The sequence below is a fragment of the Periophthalmus magnuspinnatus genome, chromosome 11 (assembly GCF_009829125.3).
Source record: "Periophthalmus magnuspinnatus isolate fPerMag1 chromosome 11, fPerMag1.2.pri, whole genome shotgun sequence".
Lineage (NCBI taxonomy): Eukaryota > Metazoa > Chordata > Actinopteri > Gobiiformes > Gobiidae > Periophthalmus > Periophthalmus magnuspinnatus.
In genome coordinates, this window is record NC_047136.2 from 10,994,085 (window position 1) to 11,015,254 (window position 21,170).

Here is a 21,170-nt window from a genome sequence, read left to right on the forward strand (position 1 = left end):
GGTCAACTCTGATGGTTATAATTGGAGCGGTTTATTGAATATGTTAGTTTTAAATACAATGTTCATGACATAATTTACATTGCATAAGGCATATATCTACAGCTATCACAGTTCTTCAAAACTACTATTAAAAATGTTGCAAGGAAAAAACAAATAGCAAAATGCACAAAGAGAGTTACATGATTTAAACCAACTCTAAACATGACACACAAATAAAATATAGACAACAGAGAAATGTGAAAACATGCATTTTTTCTTTGGCAAAGTAATTTGACCTTTAAACTCATCTGCTATGTGTCAGGTCCAGGAGGCATTAACAAGAATCAGTACAGAAAAGAATAAAAAAACAAATATTTTAAGTTAAATATTAGGATACATTATTAAAATAAGAAGTGTGCCTGCATTTAGACTCTTTGACCTACTGAAATGGTATATATGTAAATTCCTACACTAAAAACTCAAATCAAACATTAAAGTTAATGCCTGTTTCCAAGTTATTTTGCACAGTGTCTCTGTTCCATTTTTGGAATCTTGCTGCTGTCAAACCAAATCTTCAGTTTGGGAAAGTTGTGTACAATCCCAACAACAATAACTATGAGGTACCAAAAAACATCACTAGAGGGTCTAGTGTTATTTCTGTGACTGTATTTGTATCCAGGAGGTATAGATACATATTTACAACTTTAACTCTATTTAAGTTCATGTTCATGACTTGATCTCGATGACTTTGATGAAGGGAAGCGCCTTGTTGCCTTGGTTTGTGGGTGTAAGTGGTTTGCTGAAAAAACACTTACAATTAATTAAGCTTGATGCAACTAGTACAACTAAAAACATAGTTTAACATAGTTTAAGTGTGAATCTTGTCTAATTAGTAACTGTTTTACCTGTAGACCACTTCTGGCTTTTTGTCATTGGTGGACAGAGGAGGGGGATCTTGTCCAGCCATTAGATACTCCATGTGGTCGTGCATCTCTCTGTTCTGTAAAACACGAAAGAAAAAGCATATTAAAAATAAGTCCATTTGATTTAAATTCTTATATTTCTTCTTTTAATTTATCAAACCTCAGCTTCCAGAAAAGCGACTTTTTCTTCCAAATCACAGATGTATCTGTCTCTCTCTTGCAGGACTGTCCGTGAGTTCTGCAGCTGCATGAAGACAAGGCACATATGCATTATAAGTACATTACATTACTATTATTATGCACTATTAGAAGAGGAAAGAGTGGTCAAAGACTGCTCTTAAAGGCATTATAAAACTTTACAACATAATGAGTTAAGTGACCATAGCAACAACTATCTGAATAATTAATGACTGTGCCATGTAGTTAGACTTGTGAAATATACTTTACTGCTGAGCCAAGTTCATAAATGTAGCATAACTATAGTAATTGGACATAATCAAGAGCTTAATTAAGTAGTTACTACATATATAATGCAGTCTAGCAGCATAACAAGTTTATTTCACAGTGCATTTTCACCTTGCTCCATTTGCTCAAATCAATCACTTGATGCGTCCGCCTCCTCCACCAAAATCTAATTTCCCTGGTAATGTCTTTCCCTAGGAGTTTATGGGAAACTTTATTTGCATTGTGCGTCTGTGTGTGTGTAGGAAAATACCTGTTCAATCATGTGACGCACTTTCCTCTGCTGACTTTTCAACATGTCGTCAAGGTGATGGATCTTCTCTTTTAATGTGGCCACTTCCTTCTCCAAATCAGTGCACCTGCAAACCCAGACAGAGTGAGTTATGTCTCTATGGTGATGTGAGGACAACCACTGACTTTACATAAGTGTGAACAACATACCTATGGCAGCATAATTGACATTTCTATCTGTAGTGGGGGTTGTAGGGGTCAATTTGCAAACCATATATCATTGGTTGTGCATTGAAACACATCAACTATGCTGATTTCAAGTTCAAACTCAAATCCAAAGGTATGTGACAATCCAAAAATATACCAAGATATTAAATGACTAAAACTAGTATCAAAACTACATATTCATTTGAAGTATAAATACTGAAAAAAATATGTAAAAATTAAACCTCTCCTGAATAGTTAGTTTTCGAATGGTCTTGATTAGTAGAAGTAAACCACATTATACTATTACGTAAATGGCTCTGCGCAGAAATATTGTATTTTTATTATTATTGTGGTATTAAAATTGGTAGCAAATATCAAGTCTTTTCCTATCTATTGAAAATGAGTTTTAGTATCGTGCCAAGTGCCAACATTATTTGGTAGTAGTTGAAGTTGTTGAGGATAGAGAACTAGCTTTTAATATTATAGATGTGAACCTGGATTTTGAATAATAGGTGTCTCATGGCTTGTTGTTATGAATTATTATTTACAATTTTTCTGTATATGGTTTTTTGACTAAATAACTAGTAAACAATGCAATCTAGCAATACAAATAAAGTTGTCTATAGTGCTGTTTCATATAAAAAGATAAATCTAGAAAACCTATACTTAACCTATCATACTAAAACTTGTCTAAACTTGAAATTTTATTTTCCCTTTCATATGAGCTGATCTTTTTAAGTGCAACCTTGGGACACTCACCTCTGCTTGTTGTCCTGGCCTCCTTTCTTCTCGGCTTTGAGCTGCAGAAGTTCTTCCTCCCCTGCGGCCATCTTGTCTTTAAGGATCCCACTCTCTAACTGGATATTTCCCAGAAGTCTTTGCAGCTCCTCCACTTGCTGACCTCTCTCCTCAGACCTCTCCTCTGCTTTCTGGAGACGCTCTGACTGTTCTCTCAGACGTGCACGGTGCTTGTCATTCTCGGCCTGGGAAAAGCAATGCAAAAGCTGATGTAAGAGAGCTATTGTGGATTGCATTGTCCAATCAGTTTGCTTTGAAGGCCTTTAGTTACATAACCTGCTCAATCAATACAAAATATGCTCCGTCCATTAGAGGGTGTACTGTCACTGTCTGCTTTCTTAGTGCTGAGAACTGTTCAGCTGCAGTTTTTAGTCTGTAATTATTTTTTTTACAGCTGTCTTTTGATGTTTATGCGAAATTCTTAACAAGACGTCAGAGGAAAGACAAGATGTCGAGATAAAACACATTTTCAAATGAGGATTTTAAGTGAACAAGCTTAAACACGTTAGTAATATGGCAATTTCACTCTGACAGGCCTGATCGGCTTTTTTGTGCTGGATAAAATTCATTATTTTGCCTGTGAAGTTCAATTGATATAAAGGAGCGACAAACGCAGTATCTGAACCATAATTATTTCAGAAATTCATTCACTCCATTGTTGTGGTCATAGCTGCCCTGGGGGTAGATTAACAGTACTATAGCAGCTAAATCTAAACTACCACAATAACCACTATTCTTATATCTGCACTACACTCTCTGTTTAAACACCAATCATGTTCTCTCTTAGGCTATAGATGGATTATTGGTACTAAAAAGAAGTTTAACACAGATGTATTCAGGGATTTCGGTGTCCGGTATTCCTTCCTGTTTATTGTTGTCTTTTTGTGTACTTTCCACCATTCAAAAGATATAATATTTATTTTTGGATAGTCAGAATCAAATAGTTAATTGATATATGACAACGGTGCCAATTTTTCATCACTTTAAAACCAATGAATAGATATAAAGTGGTTACAATGCAGTATGCAAAAACACATTATGTCTACAATTAAGTCTCTATCTGGCCCTCTGGTATTTTTTTGTATGTGTTTTAAATCTTATGCCTTCTATTGGTGTATCATGTCTACAGTCTACTCTCAAATTCTAAGATGAATCTCGCCGACTCCATTTACCGCAGCTGTCTATTATGACCGAACTGCTCCAGGACATGTCAAACTCTACCAGTGTCCCGGCATGACCTCATAGTTGAATGTGCTCTACTGTGGCAGCCCAAACACTAACGATCACAGGACGGAGAAGGGAATCCACTGTCAGATAATGATAGTGTGAGAGGAAAGTGGGGCTCTGACTCACTGTCTCTGTTTACATGCACTACAAAAACCTTTATCTGATTTCTAGAGTTCAGATTATTGAAAACAGTTACATCTGATGTCAGTAATCAGATCTCATTCTGATTGTCCACACTTGTACAAATGTGTTTAGACAAGAAAAAATATGCAAAGGGAAAACTATTTTATTTATTTTGTGCATGTAAACACCAAAATGTAAATGATCTTGTATTTCCCCACAGACTGAACAGACCTGCAGCCTCTGTTTCTCCTCCTGGTGGCGTTTCTCCATCTCTTTCAGCTGCGCGTACAGTCGCTTTGTAGCTTCTCTGAGCTGCCTCGTCTCATCCTGATTATCCCCAGCCTGAACAGGCAGACAGGAAGTGGCATGATCAATTAGGATTAATGTAGCCAAAAGTACTGGGGTCAGGAAGGCGAGAAAGTAGAAAAGAGACAGTGGTGAGTGGCCAAAAAGCATTAAAGCTGGCTGATAGAGTTGCAGCTTAAATCAATACAAAGGAAATGTTTCAAGATCTTACTTAGGTTAAGAAGTGAGTAGATTACCCAAAAGTTGGACTCAAGTATAATTATTTTAATAAAGCATTACTCAACTAGAAGTAAAATGTATTTGGTAAAAACTATTTGGACGTAATATCTGGTTTGTAGTTAATGTAATTGGACAAACAAAATATGGTACTGTATAAGCTCTCCTTTTCTTTCTATATAAATAATGAGCAAATCTAAAATATTTTGTAATATATTCGATTCATTGTTCCGCTACAGGGGTTACATGCCTGGAAAGCTGAGCCAGGAAGTGCTATGCCAAATAAGCATATGTTCTTTTGTTTTTTTTCCTCAATAAGAGTGATAAATAACTACTTGTAGAAGGGGGTACAGCCTTGACTACATTATGTCCATAGGTTTTATTTTCAGTTGTCATAGTGATTAACCATGTAAAACTAAATATTATAACTTTTGAGTGAGAAATAGTCCTCAAAATGTTGCATATAACATGAATAACCATAGACTTTTAGTTTATCTCACAATCATTTTTGTAGTATCATCCTACGTTGCATGTGTGTCTTACATGTCAAAATGGACAATGTCAAAATTATTTCCTAGCATTTCTATACTATCACCACATTATCTGTTTTATCTTATCAAAACACATATCATATGACTAATCCTATCCAAACAGAGCATCCATTTTGAGTAGCGGCGCATAACTTGACACCGTTCCGTGGAATAGAGGGCACTGTAACTGTATCCTATAGTCTCTGTGCATAGAGGCCACACATCCCTTTTCCTTCTAATGTTACCTCCCTAGAACAAAATGGCGTTGTGTGGCGTGTTATGACGGGTCTAAAATAAATGAGCATGAATATGATACAGAGCAGTGTGTGGGCAGCTAGGGAGCTATTGTGTTAGCGGTTAATCATAGCAAGAGCGAAAGTGGGGCTTAGATGTGGCGATGATGGTTGTAGTCATGACGAAGAAGGCCGTTGTATGATGCATTTAAGGATACACAAAGTAACAGACATCTTGTAAACTGAATCACACAAGACCATTGGCACAATTAATTTAGCTTGCATCAGTGAAGACAAACTAGAGTTGCCTAATTCATAAAAAATAACATTTTTTTTTTTTACAGTTTTACAATTTTATCTCCTATCTCCTATCCAATATTATAATTTTCCAGTAAAATTGATTCTCTACTATTCATGAGTTATAGCTTCCTGTTGTATGGTGCTATTTTGAGGACGGTTGACCATTCAAATGACATATTATTTTGTTTTGAATTGTTAATTGCTATGGCAACGGCCAAACTTTTTATGATTCTGAAACCATCGAAACATAATGCTGTTTGATGCATTAAAGACAAAAGCTTTCAAATGCTTATTTTCTTGGCCTGTCTACATAAAACGAACTTGTAAAATCCATTCAAAACCAAGAATTTTCCAGATTGTTCTCCTTCTCCTGCCGATAGCATATGTAAGTGGAAAAACTGATGGAAGCTCTGACATCTTTCCACTGTTAAAGTTAAGGTTTTCCTCACACACACATGTTTTTATATATATATATATATATATATATATATATATATATATATATATATATATATATATATATATATATGCGAATTTGGGTTCTAGCCTTCCTTTGAGAAAGCTCAATGGATAGTTATCTTACCTGAACTTCTTCTTCGATGACCGTGTTGCCGTTGGTGATCGTGGGCGGGACATTTGGCAGGTTCACTCTGTAGCCATTGGTCGGATACTAAGGGAAGAAGAAAGACAAAGGGGGAAATTAATAGTGGCTTTAATGCAATAAATGTTTCAACTTAAAGAGGAAATCATTCAAGTTATTTTTCTGCTTATAGGCAACTGATACTGTTTAACTGTGTATATTCAAGTAACATCTGTTGTTACGTAAAAAGTATAATTTATTACAAATGCTTTGGACAAGTCTAGGCACACTTTTGGCTGATAGATGAAACATGAAAGTAGTTTTATTAAAAAGGTGAAATATTATCAGCCTGACTGAAAGCATAAACCTTATGGTATTATACATTTATTAAACACTAAATTTAATGATACACATTTTACAACAACATAATTAAGCATTTACATAAACAGTCGATTACTTGATTATTTAGTTAGGGCAGGGTGAACACACATGCAGCACAGGTGAATATCACATCTTTTCGTATATAGACCTGTAAATGTAATGTAAACAAATCTGCTATTGTGACATGATCTTATTATGTATATAGTAAATGTATATATTGTACATACTTTGTTGTTGTTGCTGTTCTGTCTGGCAGCCATCTGTTCCCTCAGCGTCTTCAGACAGTACCTCACCTGAAAACAACAAACACATACCAAAGATGACAATGGATATTCCACTAAATACCATTAGAGCTCTTCATTACTGCTGTGGTTTAAGGGCCATTATAACATCTCCAAACAGGGCATATTTACAATTTTGAATATATTTTCATGATATTTTCATTTCAAATGAACACATGTATATTAAATAGACATTATAACATTTCTGTAGGCCTGCATGTTTAGATGAGATGGGGGAAGGAGAATTTCTATTGACCTTATAACAACCAGTATCGATGAATGATTAGGTCCAACATTGTAGATTTTTTTCCTGGATAATTGAATTTAATCATTTTAAGTAAATAAAATTGAATACCATATAATCAATACATGCAAGCTGGCTTCTACCCCCAGAGAAAGTGACACCAGTACGTTCCACAATCTGAAAACAACCACTCAAACTCTCACTCTTACAGTACTCTGCTAATGTCTGTGTGCTACATGCTGATTCATTGTCTGGTTATGTTTCCACTCACCTCTTGTATTTGGGATACCTCGTCGTTGAGCATCCTCAGGTTGTGCTGGTGGCTCTCGGCTGTGTCGGGACGGGATTCCAGGTAGACCTGAGTCACATAACAGTGGTTTAGAGAGAATGAAGTAATGAAGCAATACGTGTGCATGATGTAAGGGATTAAATCAGGTGTGCACACACATGTAGTACAGGTTTGTTAAAAGACATTGTAATTATCATTACAGTTTTTTAAAGCAATAGGTTTTTTACACATATAGCATTTGCCCTTGAACTAATGCCTTACTTCTTTAAAATTATTCCATTTAACAAATGCTCTGTCTATGGATATGATACATTGAATAGATTGATCATATTAGGGACCTCGAGAGACCTCGAGACCAATATGGTGACTATTGGTTCTGTTGACAAAATAGTAAATGGATGCCAGACTATGACCAGAGAACATCACATTTACAGGTAATTCTATGAAAAAATGTACACTAAATGTTTTAATTTAAACAAAAGAATTTAAAGTTTAAACAGTAAACCAGTCCAGACTCATCAAAACAATGACTACCTGCTTCATAAATCAGAGGATGTTTTCATTATTTTTGAAAAAGTACATCCATGTATGAGCCCAAAACATTTAGCAATAAAGGGGTAATATTGTATCATTGTAGTTACACGTTAATGATGGAAAAAACAACAAGTTGAGAAGTTGGAGTACAATATTAAACTGTGAGTTAGACCAAGAACAATGTGGTCATTCAAAAGTTGGATAACAAAAGGTTACCAGTATAAATTATATGATGGTATTTTGAGTAACATTTGCTGTCCTCCTTAAGTAAATTTACTTTTTACTTTTACTTACATTTGAGAGCAGGTATCTGTACTTTCTATTCCACTACATTTTTTAAAAGGACTGAAAAGTATTTTTCATTATTGTTTGAAAGCTGTTGAAAAGCCTGAGCTTATTTTAGCGTCTTCATAGTTTGAGCAAACCCAAACATACAAATAAAAACAGCTAGAAAGAGCGATCAAATCAATTGTTTCTATTGGACAAAATTCAGTATATCAAAATCACTACATTTGAAGCTTTATTAGATCTTAAACCTTGCGCAAAATAATTTTACTTTTTACTCTTTAAGTACATTTTTAAACAGGCAATTTAATACTTTTACACTTTTAATACTTCTACACTTTTACTTTTACTTGAGTATTTCTTTTTTGCATCAGTATCTGTACTTTTACTTAAGTAACAAAACTGAGTACTTTTTCCATCGCTGCTGTCAACACATAGTAAGAATTCTTCTGTAAACACGTAGTAAGAATCATGGTACATTTACAACCCAAAGCTCTAGTCTACACACTTCTATTAAATGAAGGACTAAAAAATAAATCTTAAAAACTAACCTTGATAACTTCAACTTTCTCTTCTCTTGTTGTGGCGTGCGTTCCTTCTTTCTCTGCTAGTTTCTGCGGCAACACAACTGTCACACTGCTTTCCTTCATAAAAAATAAACCATCATTAACTCATCAATGTTTTTTTTAAAAATATAAATCAACTTTGGTGCTAATTTAATACCTTATTGACGTGTCTCTCTTGGTTTTGCCTCTCACTTAAACTCCGTCTTCTGCCCTGTGGAAGAAATGAAAGAAGTGACTAGAAAGACAGTGTGGGTATTATGACTATAATGAAAGTGTCGTGTTGTGGGTGGAGCAGACGTAGGCGTGGTTTTTGGGCCAGTAAAACCACCTCCACAGTCAAGTTGGAGACCACATAGTTTGACTGTCTCCCTTAGCAACGAGCTACACTTTTCCAGTGAGTCCCGAGGGCCATGTCTGGTGACCAAATTTCAAAGTTAAAATATGGAGCATGACCACTTTGGGCCCAAAATACCACGCAGCACACAGATGAGTCACTTCTACTGTTCCACTGTTCTTGTTTTTGTTGCTATAGTGAAAGATTTAGCTAGACCAAAGAGGAATTACTGGATCAGTGGTAGTAAGTGATATCCGCATTTTTTAAAGTATTTTTTTTACTGTAATTATTATGTCTGTGAAAAGCGCTATGTAAATGAAGTCTGCTTACCCACTTAAGATAAGATTTAAATTTGTAGAATTTGTTAAAGAAATTAGAGATTATTGATACAGTTTTAGTTAAATTATGTGCTTCTAATATGGTTGCAGTTTGTTCTAAGCTATTTGATCCTCTAAGTAAAAAAATCCAAAAGTTTAAAGGCATGTTAAAAAATTGGTTTCACAGCACAGTTCCTCATAAAAACAAAAACAAATGATAACCCAGTGACCCAGATTCCCTAACACTATAACACTATAAAATATTGCCCTCATTATTTCTGCGTTTTGTTTTAGGATAAAAGTAGGGCATTGCTAAAACAAAGGCCAAAAATATAGTTTGTATAGCTGTACAGTATGTTGTAGTAGTATATTTATTGTATAAAAACTCCATTAATGTGCAACATGACATATAACTATCATGCAAATCCTGCTGTATACCCTTAGGTAATTCTCTCTAATGTCTTTAAACTTTCACCTTTTAAAACTTTAGCATTGCGCTTTGACAGCTTGAGTGCCAGATCATTATGTACCATTAGAGTCAAACTCAGTGACATTTCAACCTCACCCAAAAGCAAATACTTGTTGAAATGCATATAATCCCTGGTTGGCAACTCCCACTAAAATAAATGAAGATCCAGCTTTTGAAAATGTTGTTTTTGCAAAGTCGACAAAAGTTTAAAAGTGTCTTGAAGCATGAAAACCATTTAGATGAGACCATAAAGGAGCATTATGTAACATTCTGAATTGTCTTTATCTCATCTGACAAACCCATCAAATCCACGCCTGCATAGATTTGAGTTTGTTGATATAGCAAAAGGTTGTATAAATTCAGAGCTTTACACGCAAAGGGTACAGGAAGTCAAGTAGGGCAAAATAAAAATGAATTCAAAAGAGATTTCAGTTATTTGAGCGAAAGACAACAAAATGTATTCATTAGGCTATTTGACTTTTGATTGTAGTTAAAGGTTCACCAGATACTACAGAAAAAAGTACTCAATACTTGATTATACAGTATTCGTATTGGTATTCATTTTAATAGACAAAAGTGAATACAAAGACATTGTTTTGTATTATCCCAATGACAATATTCAGGCTATATGTATATCAGTTCATCTCATATGTGCAGAAACATTACTAGTTTGTACAAATTTGTTTTTTAATCAGCTCTTACTTTATAATTTAATTTAATTTTGAATATCTTCAAGACAACAATTTCGATATTATCATTTTTTATCTCTCCCCTGTACTTGTAGGGCAATGAAAAACAACACATTACATTATTAGTGCATGATCGACCTTCCTAGTCATCCAAGCTTGGGCGAGGCAACAATGTCTGTCTTGTGTATCAGTGGCCAGTATTATTCACTTTCCATTTAGATCAGAACATGTTTATATGCATCTGGCATCTAAAATATATTAATTGAATTCAAAATATAGTTGTATATGTGTTGTGTATCTGTTTTAATTGTAGCTAGTTTCCACATTTGGACATATATATTTTACAAGTTTCCATTCTATAAGGTGCATTGTTAAATGCCAGGTGTTTGCACCCAAGCAGAAAGTTCCCCCTTAAACTTCTGTGCTCTTTTCATGTCACTGAGGTATTTGTACAAGATTTACACACAGGCGTAACTCCAGAACGTACAGGACATAAATATAAAGAAAACAGCTGTCATGTGAAGAATTAAGAAAAAAATGCAACATAAATCTTATATATTTGACTTGGTGTATTATAATAACCTTCGAACCTGTGTGTTACTGAAGAGGTTGACTTCATAAAGATACATACATAAAACAATTTCACACACTTTTAATAATTACCTGTAAAACATTGTTCGGGAATGGTGTCTACATACCACAACCTATTATTAGGGTTAAGTGCCATGCCAATAACAGAAATATGCACTTTTGAGAGCACGTAAACGCAATATACTGTACCTGTATGCTCCCTTTATGGTCTTATAATCACATAAATGGGCAGATTCAGACAATATTAATAATTTTCACTCTGTTTCTCATCAGTGGTATTTACCAGGTACAAGGTACATCTGACTAAAAAAATAATAATCACATTAATATACATTTGATTTGTTACATAACATCCCACTAAGTAAGTCCAGAAATGAGTTCCCATTGAATAATATTAGCTTTTGTGAGACTCTATACCATTCAACATTTCAACTCTTTGAAATTCAACATTTACACTTTTTTAAATGTTGAATTTTTTTGCACAATTGAATAAGAAAGAGAGACCTATTGACTCTGACCCATATAATACGCTGATTCAGATGAACAAGCAGAGTTAACTTACTGTCTTATTATATTATCTTTGCCTATTGTGCATGCTTATGTAATCGAAGTAGTGTCAAATTTCCATCAGATATGACGAAACAGCTTTTCGTTGTTGAAGCTATGAAAACTCCTGTTTAGTGTCATTCAACAGAAGCAGTCAGTCAAAAGATGGAAATGATTAGACTGTACTTTATTTGGGCTATGTTAACAAGTCACACGGGAAGCAAATAGGTTTACATATGTGCCGTGGGGAAACCTCTCCTCTTGTGCCTTACGTAACAAGGTGGTGTCTTATTTGCATGTTGAACCAACTCAACTGACAGCACTTTGTTTATAAAAGTCATGCCTGAAAAACCATTCAAACCATAGACGCTGGATCAGAGGCAGGGACAGCCCCAGGACTCTAGTCTCCCACACGCACAGGGAAACCGCAGTAGACGCACCCTCAGAAATACTCAAGTAATGCCACCTGTGTTTATACAAAGGAAGAGCTAGAGACAAAAAAGTTGGCACGGCAAGATTTTAACATAATGGTACATCATGTCCTCTACAACACAAAATGACAGTTGTGTTTTGAATTGATAATGTAATTAAGTTGAAGCAATTATGCAGCATGTGCATTTGTCACGTACCTAAATTACTTTTATCTGGCTCACTTCCAAAAAACTGCATATTTATGATGTGGCAGATTAACTAGCATGCTTTGTCATTTATTTGATACCTCTTCACAAACACAAAATGTACTTGGTTTTGTGTTTGTTTGCAACTCAAGTTCATCAAAATAAAGCCTAATTCAGCTCAAAGAGAACCAAAAAAAAAGTCCACTCTCCACATCACATTGCACAGTATGGCCCAAGTATTCAGCCTTCACTTAGGACACAGCCAATGCCTCCACCCCATCAGTGGAAATAAATCAAATTTTCCATCCTTCTCCTTCATCTTGGTTCTCCTGTCTGTTTTGTTTATCCCTCAGTTTGCTCATGTGTTTCTTTTTCGGTTATGTTTTTTCTTTTGAATTGACTATCCTTGTGAAACTGAACTACAAATGTAGCTTGACTCATTTTAAGACCATCAAAAATTCTAAATGTTTAATACAGATGGGGTAAACTTCATATATAAATACATAGTTGTTATAGTAGTGATTGCAGCTCCATGTTCATACAGAATGCACAATCATCTGTGATTAGCATCTAGGAAGACTTGTTCAAGCAAATCACCCAAAACTGCAAAAAACATATCAAAGGTATTTTCTAATGCTAATCGCATACTAAATCAAAGTGTAAAAGATCCAATAGGAAAATAGCTTCAGGTTATGGCGCTACGTAATAAAAAATATTTTTTGTTCAGTACCTTGTTTAATTACTTTCAGCTGCATTTGAGGTCATGGCTCTCAGCCAATCACAATCTCAGACAACTGATAAGATTAAAATCATTGATAACTTGGAGAATTGCACAAATGCTCCTCATAAGTTTGTTGTCTCTTTTAGACCTGCAAAGCCCCATGTGTTGGTTTAACTCAGTCACTCAGTGCTAAATTAGAGGGACATCTGCTGTGTGGCTGTTTATAGAGGCACAACAAAGAGCTAAAATCAACTTTAAACTGGGTATCTATTATTCAGATTCACAAGTCAAATACTATGTTCTTTGTAGTCATTTGTATAAGTGTAAAGTTTACATAAATAGCCCTAAAATAAAACTACTTCTACTTCCACAATGCTACTACCACACCACCTTCTCTTTGACAATTTTCTTTTATATTTCATTTAAAATTCTCAAAACCTGTGAAGACTTTTTTCATTCTTTTATCTGAAGCCAACTTTAAAATCTTTACAGGTACAGTATGTAACTTTCTGGAGGTGGCACATCACTTGCATGATTCCATGGAACTATAAAGTTATTAAAAAGTTATACAGCCAAAGGAAAAACATGTGGATGGAAAAAACAGGAAGAGGCCTTCCTCCAGGCCAAATACGGGTGAGGTTTGTGAAGATGCAAGCCTGGTCAGAATAAGGATGTTTGTTTTTGGTGCAGTAAAAACATCAAAATGAAAAAAGCTTGTATTCTATATACTGTGTCTTTAATTTAAAATGAATGAATTTGCTAGTGACAACAAAGATAGGTAAAAGCAGAGTTGTAAAGTGATTCAGCAGTTTTAAATTAGTCAGTGTTAAGCATGACATAAGCAGTAGATGGATAAAATAGTGATATGGTGTTTAGGAGCACAAACATAGGCTGGTGCCCTGTCATGACCTTGCCCCAGGAGACACTATTTATATGGACCACCTCCTCCTCCTACACTGTCCTATTTGAGAATGTGGACTTGCTGTCTTTATTATTGCTGTCTGTATTAAGCTCAGTGACTAACAACAATCAATACAATGCAAACTATCCTGTTTATTGAGCAGCGTCATGCCATTTGGCCTGACCATGATGTCATCACAGTACCAAAGTATTTAAAGGAAAATACCTGAAGTTTGTATTAGGATTTAAAGGTGCACTTATATAGCTTGTTTACATAGAGAAATCATTTTGCTTGGCTTGAATGTTCTGAGATTAAATGTATTTATATCCATGGAGATAAGCACGTGATGCCACCAGACCAAGTTACAGGCCAGATCTGTGGAGAGGCAACCCCACTCACAGTAACAGCGCATATTTTTCATGTCATTTTATGTAATAAAAATGATCTGAAATTTAATAAATGCAAGATAAAATACAAGATGGATATGTTTAATGCTGCTTTGTGGAACATTCCAAAGAAAAAACATCTCCATGGAGACAAGCGGGAGGTGGACACTCCACTAAAAAGGTTACACACAGAGCCTTTAAGGCCGTAAAGTTGTATATTATTTCTGAATTCCCAGCCTAGGTACTAACAAGACATCGTAACCAAGTGCAAAAGCAATCCATCTTCAGAACAAACGTGGTCTGAACTGGCAGTTTCTCCAACAAAATAGTAACTGTAGTAGTCAGAGGAAGACATGTATCCTAATCACATAAAACAATGTTATATCATTCACACACCTCGATTTCTAATGCCCATCTTGTGAATCACATGGGCGATAATGAGTCACTTTACATAACTGAAACTGTCTGGCAATGGGAGTTTCTCATGCAAACTGAAGCTCATATATACTAATGACGCTAGCCCACACTTTACTACAAATGGTACAAAAGTCCCTTGTAAATAAACAAACAAACAAATACATAAATAAATAAATAAGCATTATATTCACAGCACAACACCAATTATATGCTACTAACTCTCAAAACAAAAACAGGTGGGTGGCGTCTGCTATAGTCTCAGAAGTCATTATCATATTTTAATTATATTCACTACAAAAAGAAACATTTTAAGAATGTGCCAATTACTGGTTTCACAAGACACTGCAGTAAAATCAATCACTTCACATTTGCAGGCCACAGAAAATACTACTAGTATTACTACTTTTGCTATAAACTACTATTCTTACAACTGCCACAAATAAAACAATAATTATGAAAGCGGATGTCAAACACACATGTTATTTGATTCAAATCAGATCCACGATACATAATGTTGCTATTTCATTTGTTATTGGCCTACTACCACTACCACTAGTACCACTAATACTAGTACTACTGCTACTAACTGGCTACAACACAGTCAAATGGTCAAAGTAATTACAACATTTCAATGAAAAATAAATAAATAAATAGACAACCAGATTGACTACAGGCCTACATGTTATACAGTGTGATACAGTGCTACTACTACCATAATGCTGCCATGTGCTACAGTGGATTACCGCAATGGCCACCAGTACATCTGAATTAAAAACTGCAGTTCAGCAAATCAGTGCAGTGGTATTACCTCTTCCTCCACAGTGATGGCTGCTCCACGTTGCCTGCCTCTGCCTGTGTATCTCTGTGTGGGACGTCCTGTGTTTTGCTCTAGTCTTTCAGGGCTGGGCTTGTACTCCTCCCACTGCAGCCCAGCCCTGTTCTCTCCACTGTCAGTACAATAGGAGCGTGCCAGTATTAGCAGGCTGTTAGCGGTGAGCACACAGCCTCCACCCCCTGCTGGACAGCCATGCCAAGTACACAATGCCACAAATCTTTCCATTCACACAAACCAGCAGGGAGTGCAAAGACTACCGCTATTGTAAACAAGAGAACACATGGGAGGAAAAGAAACATTGGCAAGTGGGTTTACGATGGCCTCAAATAACACAGTGTTCCCTGCTGCTGACTAGTAGCCTAAGGGTTTACTACAGTCTTATATTTAGAGTGTGTGAGTGTTTGTGTTGTTTTTTTTGTTTTTTTGTTTAACTTAAGTCTTAATTAGAAATGTTACTCTGTTATGCAATCAATCAATTTATCAAATACTGATAGTAATTGTAGTACTGTAAGCCTACCTATTACAACTGGAGTATAAATGCCAAAACACTACCTACTAATTTGTCAGTCTGTCAACAAAATTTAAGTTGATGGTTCAATTCCTATGACAAACCAACACATTAATGCCACTGAGCAAGTTACTTCTCCCACATTGCCTCCTCATGTCACAGTAACTGCAGCACACATGATCATTGTTGTAATCTAACTGTGAACATGTTTTATATTTTTTCATAACATTCATTTTGAGCAAGTAGTAATTTTGGTGTTCAGACATATGACATTTTTACAGGTGTAGTTCTGGTGTATTTTTATATAAGTTATAGTCCATGAGAAAATACTGAACTGTGTGGTATGCCAACACGTGTTACACAACAGGGGACCAGTGCAGGATCTTTGGATAAACTTTGGTAGACTTCATTTATTGCTGCATAGTGACAGCGTTGGCCAGTAGCAGCCCTCTGAGGAATGTGTGGCACGACTTATGTAAGTGAGATAAATGAGCCAGTTTTATATAACAGTTACTGGCATGTTACTAGAGAGAACACCACAAAAAACGCAAAAATTCTGCCAAAACTATGCCCATCTGGGACAATAAAACTCCCGTTGCATTGAATTCACATATTTCTCAATACATGTGGTTTTTGAAAGTCAGCAGCTGCAAAAGCTTAATCAATCAACAATCATTTTACTGTCTCTGGGAAAGAACATCGAGACACATAAAAATAGCAGAATTCATGAGTCCCACTCCCATTTTTGCTCAAAGCATTTTTTTATAGAGGAAAATTGGCTAATAATGCCGATTGTTAGAGCTGCAACTGTTAATCGACTACTCATGGCGAATCATTGTATGTTGATAATCATAATCTATATCTGGACTGTACAGACTTATATGTATAATATAATAAAATTAGACACTGGGATTATTAAATCAAAGTGTCAAAAATAATAAACAATTTCAATTTTCAATATTAATTTTTGCTACACTTAATTTGTAAATGTTCTCTGTTTCAAAGCTTTCAGTCACCTTTTTCACCTTTATTTGATTAAAATGTATTTAGAAAGTTTAGAAAATTGTGCTATTGAATATTGGTATATAGCCTACTGTGTAAAATTCTATTGTATACAGTTTTACCGTCACCATATTAATACTCCCAACACTTCTGATGAAGCCTGATTTCGTTTACTATGTAGTGCCTTTCAGATTTCTACTTTACCTTTAATCGCTCTTTGCATTTTTTTTCTTGTATGTTTTGTTTGTGCATACGCATATAGTGAACTAATCCTCTGTTGACACAAATATAACTGACCTTTCTACATAGTTTTTTCCCACTCAGCCTGTAAGTACAGACTGGAGCAGACAAAACCCAAAACAATCCAGCTAAGCTATTTTAATAATAACCTTTGCATGACACTTTTCCAAATCTTTTCTCATGCCATCACCGCACGCACATCAAGTCAAGTGGCAGTCGTTGACATGAACGGAGAGATATTCAAATGTGTTTTAGAAAAATAGTTAGAAAGATAAGATAGTAAGATTAGACACATTCCGGCAAAGGTTTTAAAAGTTTACAAACTGTCTGTCATGTTTTTGATCTTGGTTTATGCCATGCACTCTTCTAATTCAGTCCTGGTTTAGACCTGGTTCTTACTTATACTCAAATTGCAGTCCTGGTTATTTAGTTGCTAAATGTTGTTTAAGTCCACGGTTACTCTTGGTAAGCCTGACTTGAAATGTTATTTATTGCTCCTTGACGTCCATTCCCGTGAATACACAACTGCTCTGCTATTAAAACCCATTACTCATTAAAGCAGGGCACAAACAGCCTTCTCATATTAACATCATATGAATCAATAAACTGTCCGACTGGCATCAGGCGTGTAAATGTAAATTCAAGTCTATCTGTCTGAACTTGATAGCGTAGCTCCCTTCCTGCCAAGTATCAGATAACCTGTTAGATCATGTAGTCATGCGCCGAACGTGGTGCCATTTCATAAGACCCCTCAATGATTTTAGAGGGAAAATGTGTTTAAAGGTGCACTGCATTTCTGGGAGAGAGTCTGCCACCTGCTTGTCTTTGTGGACATGTGTTCCACAGTGTCCTGTTAAACTGATTACTGGACAGATCTCTGGAGAGGCAACTCTGCTCACAGTCAGAATGCATTTTTATTTTGAGTAATAAAACACCTGTAATACATATAGATATGTTTAATTCCATACTATTTGTTGAGCATTCCAGGCAAAGCAATAACACCTAAGCCAAGCTTTTGTCCCAGTTGGGTCCTGGTTTAGTTCTTGTTTAGACTTTCTAAATCTTGATTTAAGTCCTCTCCTGGTTTATTCCTGATGTTGTCCCATTTTATCCAAATTAAGTTGGAGTTAAGTTGGAGGGAGTGACATGTTTGCACACTACTAACTCAGATAACACTAATTTAATAACAATAAAAACTCAGTGAAAAGCTAACACTGCTCCGTGACACAGATAAGATTTAAACCTGTGAAATGAAGGTCAATGAACGTTATGTAACACTCTCAGGTTATGCTCTATAAACTGTGACTGGTCATTGCACACACGACATGAGGGTTATCGCCAAGAGTCAAGGGCACCACCGTCACATTGTTGACACTTCAGGGGAAAGCAGTTCAGTGCTGGGATTCAGATGACGTCATAACATTATACAGGGCAATAATACTGAATACAGATTAGGACAGTTAAATTAATGTTGTTAAATGTTTCTAGAAATATTTTGAGATAATCAGTAATATAAATGAGAAGGTTCAACATTTGGCATTTTAATTTCATAGCTGTTTCTTATGAAAGTACAATGTCATCAACAGAAAATTGTCTCATGCCCTCCCATCTAGGAGTATGACATCATCACATTCACACACAAAACTCTGTACGCACAAAAGTCAACAATATACTGTAGTTTATGCAAAGTATATCCAGAGATCTGTCCAAAGTCTATCTATATATATATAGGCTTGCCTGGATCGTTTCAAAGTATGGCATAAACTTATTTATCTAAACCTAAAACTTGCTCAGTGCCCCTTTAAACTTTAAATCTTGCTCACAGTCAAAGAAAACCAGTTGAGGTGTACAAAAGACAGGTTCGCTATTGTAACAGCAGTGTCCTGGACGGGGTTAAGTAACTCTTTCATCTGCTGAAACTGTAGATGCTCTGGTAAAGCAATGGACCATAAGAAAAGACCCTACAGCAGTGTATCCTGTATCACCATTCCCATCGTGTTTAAGTCCTATAATTCAACTCATGAGAAAGTTACGATTCAGTCAAATTCATTTATATCCAATACAATAACCGCTCACGTGCCTAAAAATAGTTCGCTACATATCGTTTCTGTAGGCTACATTTTCATAAACGACTCTTCAGTCTCTTAGCAAAGTTTTAATGTCTGCTCACGGTTGGGATGTCCTCGTGCCCATGTCTGGTCCGTGTCCCGCTGCTGTCCATCTTTGCAGCGCGCGGCGGTGACGCAACAGACCAAACTCCAAATACTCCCGATTAAATAGTCAGTCTGACAAACCAAAACCAAGCCACTCTGTCGTCGCGTTAATGTTGGTCCACAAGCAGAGACAACGATACAGAGGAGACACTCGGAGCGCCCTCTGTCCACTTGTCCTGTTGCGTGTTATGAGGCGCGCGCACAGGTAACACCGTGTTTTACGCACGAGGCTCAGGTTAAAGGAATGCGTTTTACCGCCGCGTAAACCATCCAAGAACACATAAACTCTTATAGCTCAAGCATTTTACCTGAACCCCAAACAAAATTTTGCACTATTGCAGTTAACACTTGTAAACTAACAGCCAATAGCCCTTTTTGCACGCTAGGCACAGTTTATTGGAAAGTTATTTTAAAGATTTTAATTCAACTGCAACGATGATGGCATAGCCGGCTGTTTTAGATTGTGTTAATTGTGTTTAATTTAATTATCAAGTGGACATTTACAAACAAACTGAGCTATTTGTTTAAGAGACAAACAAAGAGAAAATATTTCACAATTAAATCACACTCTAACTCAAAGACACAATGAGGCAACTACTCACCTGGGGGAGTAGAACAGCGCCTCCTGCTGTCCGGTGACTCTTGGTGCTGTTGAACCACAGCACTCTGCTCCCTGTCATCTGTTTGATCTTCTTCCACATTGACCCTTTGTGATGTTTCTGTTTAAGTCCCATATTTTTGGTACATTTCTGCCCCTTGTTTCAGTGTCTCAGAACAGCTTCTACCTTCTACCCTGCTCTGAGCTAAAGCTTTGTGGGACTGTACCTCTAAATAGGATCGTCTTTGAAGTGTGGCTCACGTGAGACTGTCCCTGCTTGACCTGAACCCATTCACCTGGATACATGCTGCGAGTTAAGCTACTAGACATGGGAGGGAATAAATAGCATTATAACCGCCATGAATGAGCATTTTCACACAAAATATCAATATATCAATGTAAGAAATCAATCAAACATACATAACATAAACTAGATGTCAAATAATAATAATACAGTTTATTTTTTTGTTTGCTGAGGCTGAGTGTTATACAACCTGCAACCTAGTTTTAAATCCAGCACCACTTATGGAGGCACTTTATCGTCTGTGAGACAATATTCTTTGCTAAATCATCACTTTTTCCACTGACTATATTTTGTATAAACAACATAAAAAATAAATGGATCCCTTTGAGTTCAGGAAAGAAAAACAGGATGATCTAACTGAACTGTGTGTTGTATGTTGTCATTATTACATCACCTCCTGATAAAATTTATCACGATTAAAAATAGGCATTTGGCATTTTTGTGTCAAAGTTTTACCCTGCTTTTTGAGCATTCGTGTTGTTACTTGCGGCAGACAAAGGTGTGGCGGCTGCACCAAGACGAAATCAGTCCTAATCCTCCACAGGTTTAACCATAAGACCCACATATTGTATCTTCACAATGTTTTTTCCTGCTTGTATGGACTTCAAGACATTTTAATTCTTTAGTAAATCCACCAATTATGGCTTAGCCTTTTGACCCTAGAAGTAGAAAGATGTCTCCAACTAGCATCATATTGTTTGCGTTGTTAACCTACTCTTGCATGTCAGGAAAGTGCATTGAGCTTCAACTGACATGTCAATAGGTTTGAATGGCCATCCTCTGTTGT

The 21,170-nt window shown here is 36.0% G+C and overlaps 1 protein-coding gene across 2 annotated transcripts; it reads right to left on the reverse strand.

Annotated features, from left to right (window-relative positions):
• Positions 1-10: 10 nt before the first annotated feature.
• tuft1b (tuftelin 1b) lies at positions 11-19,671 on the reverse strand. Of its 2 annotated transcripts, none has more exons than XM_033975325.2 (12): positions 19,439-19,671; positions 8,853-8,906; positions 8,681-8,773; positions 7,293-7,379; positions 6,724-6,789; positions 6,119-6,205; positions 4,182-4,292; positions 2,562-2,785; positions 1,618-1,723; positions 1,063-1,146; positions 885-979; positions 11-778 (listed from the first exon to the last, which is right to left on the reverse strand). In XM_033975325.2, exons 1-12 carry the CDS (start codon positions 19,487-19,489, stop codon positions 706-708), a joined length of 1,131 nt encoding a protein of 376 aa, XP_033831216.1. In that variant the 5' UTR covers positions 19,490-19,671; the 3' UTR covers positions 11-705. The 2 variants fall into 2 exon arrangements, with proteins under 2 accessions (XP_033831216.1, XP_055081321.1); XM_055225346.1 differs by lacking the exon at positions 19,439-19,671 and adding an exon at positions 15,492-15,637 and having other exon boundaries at positions 18-778.
• Positions 19,672-21,170: the final 1,499 nt, after the last annotated feature.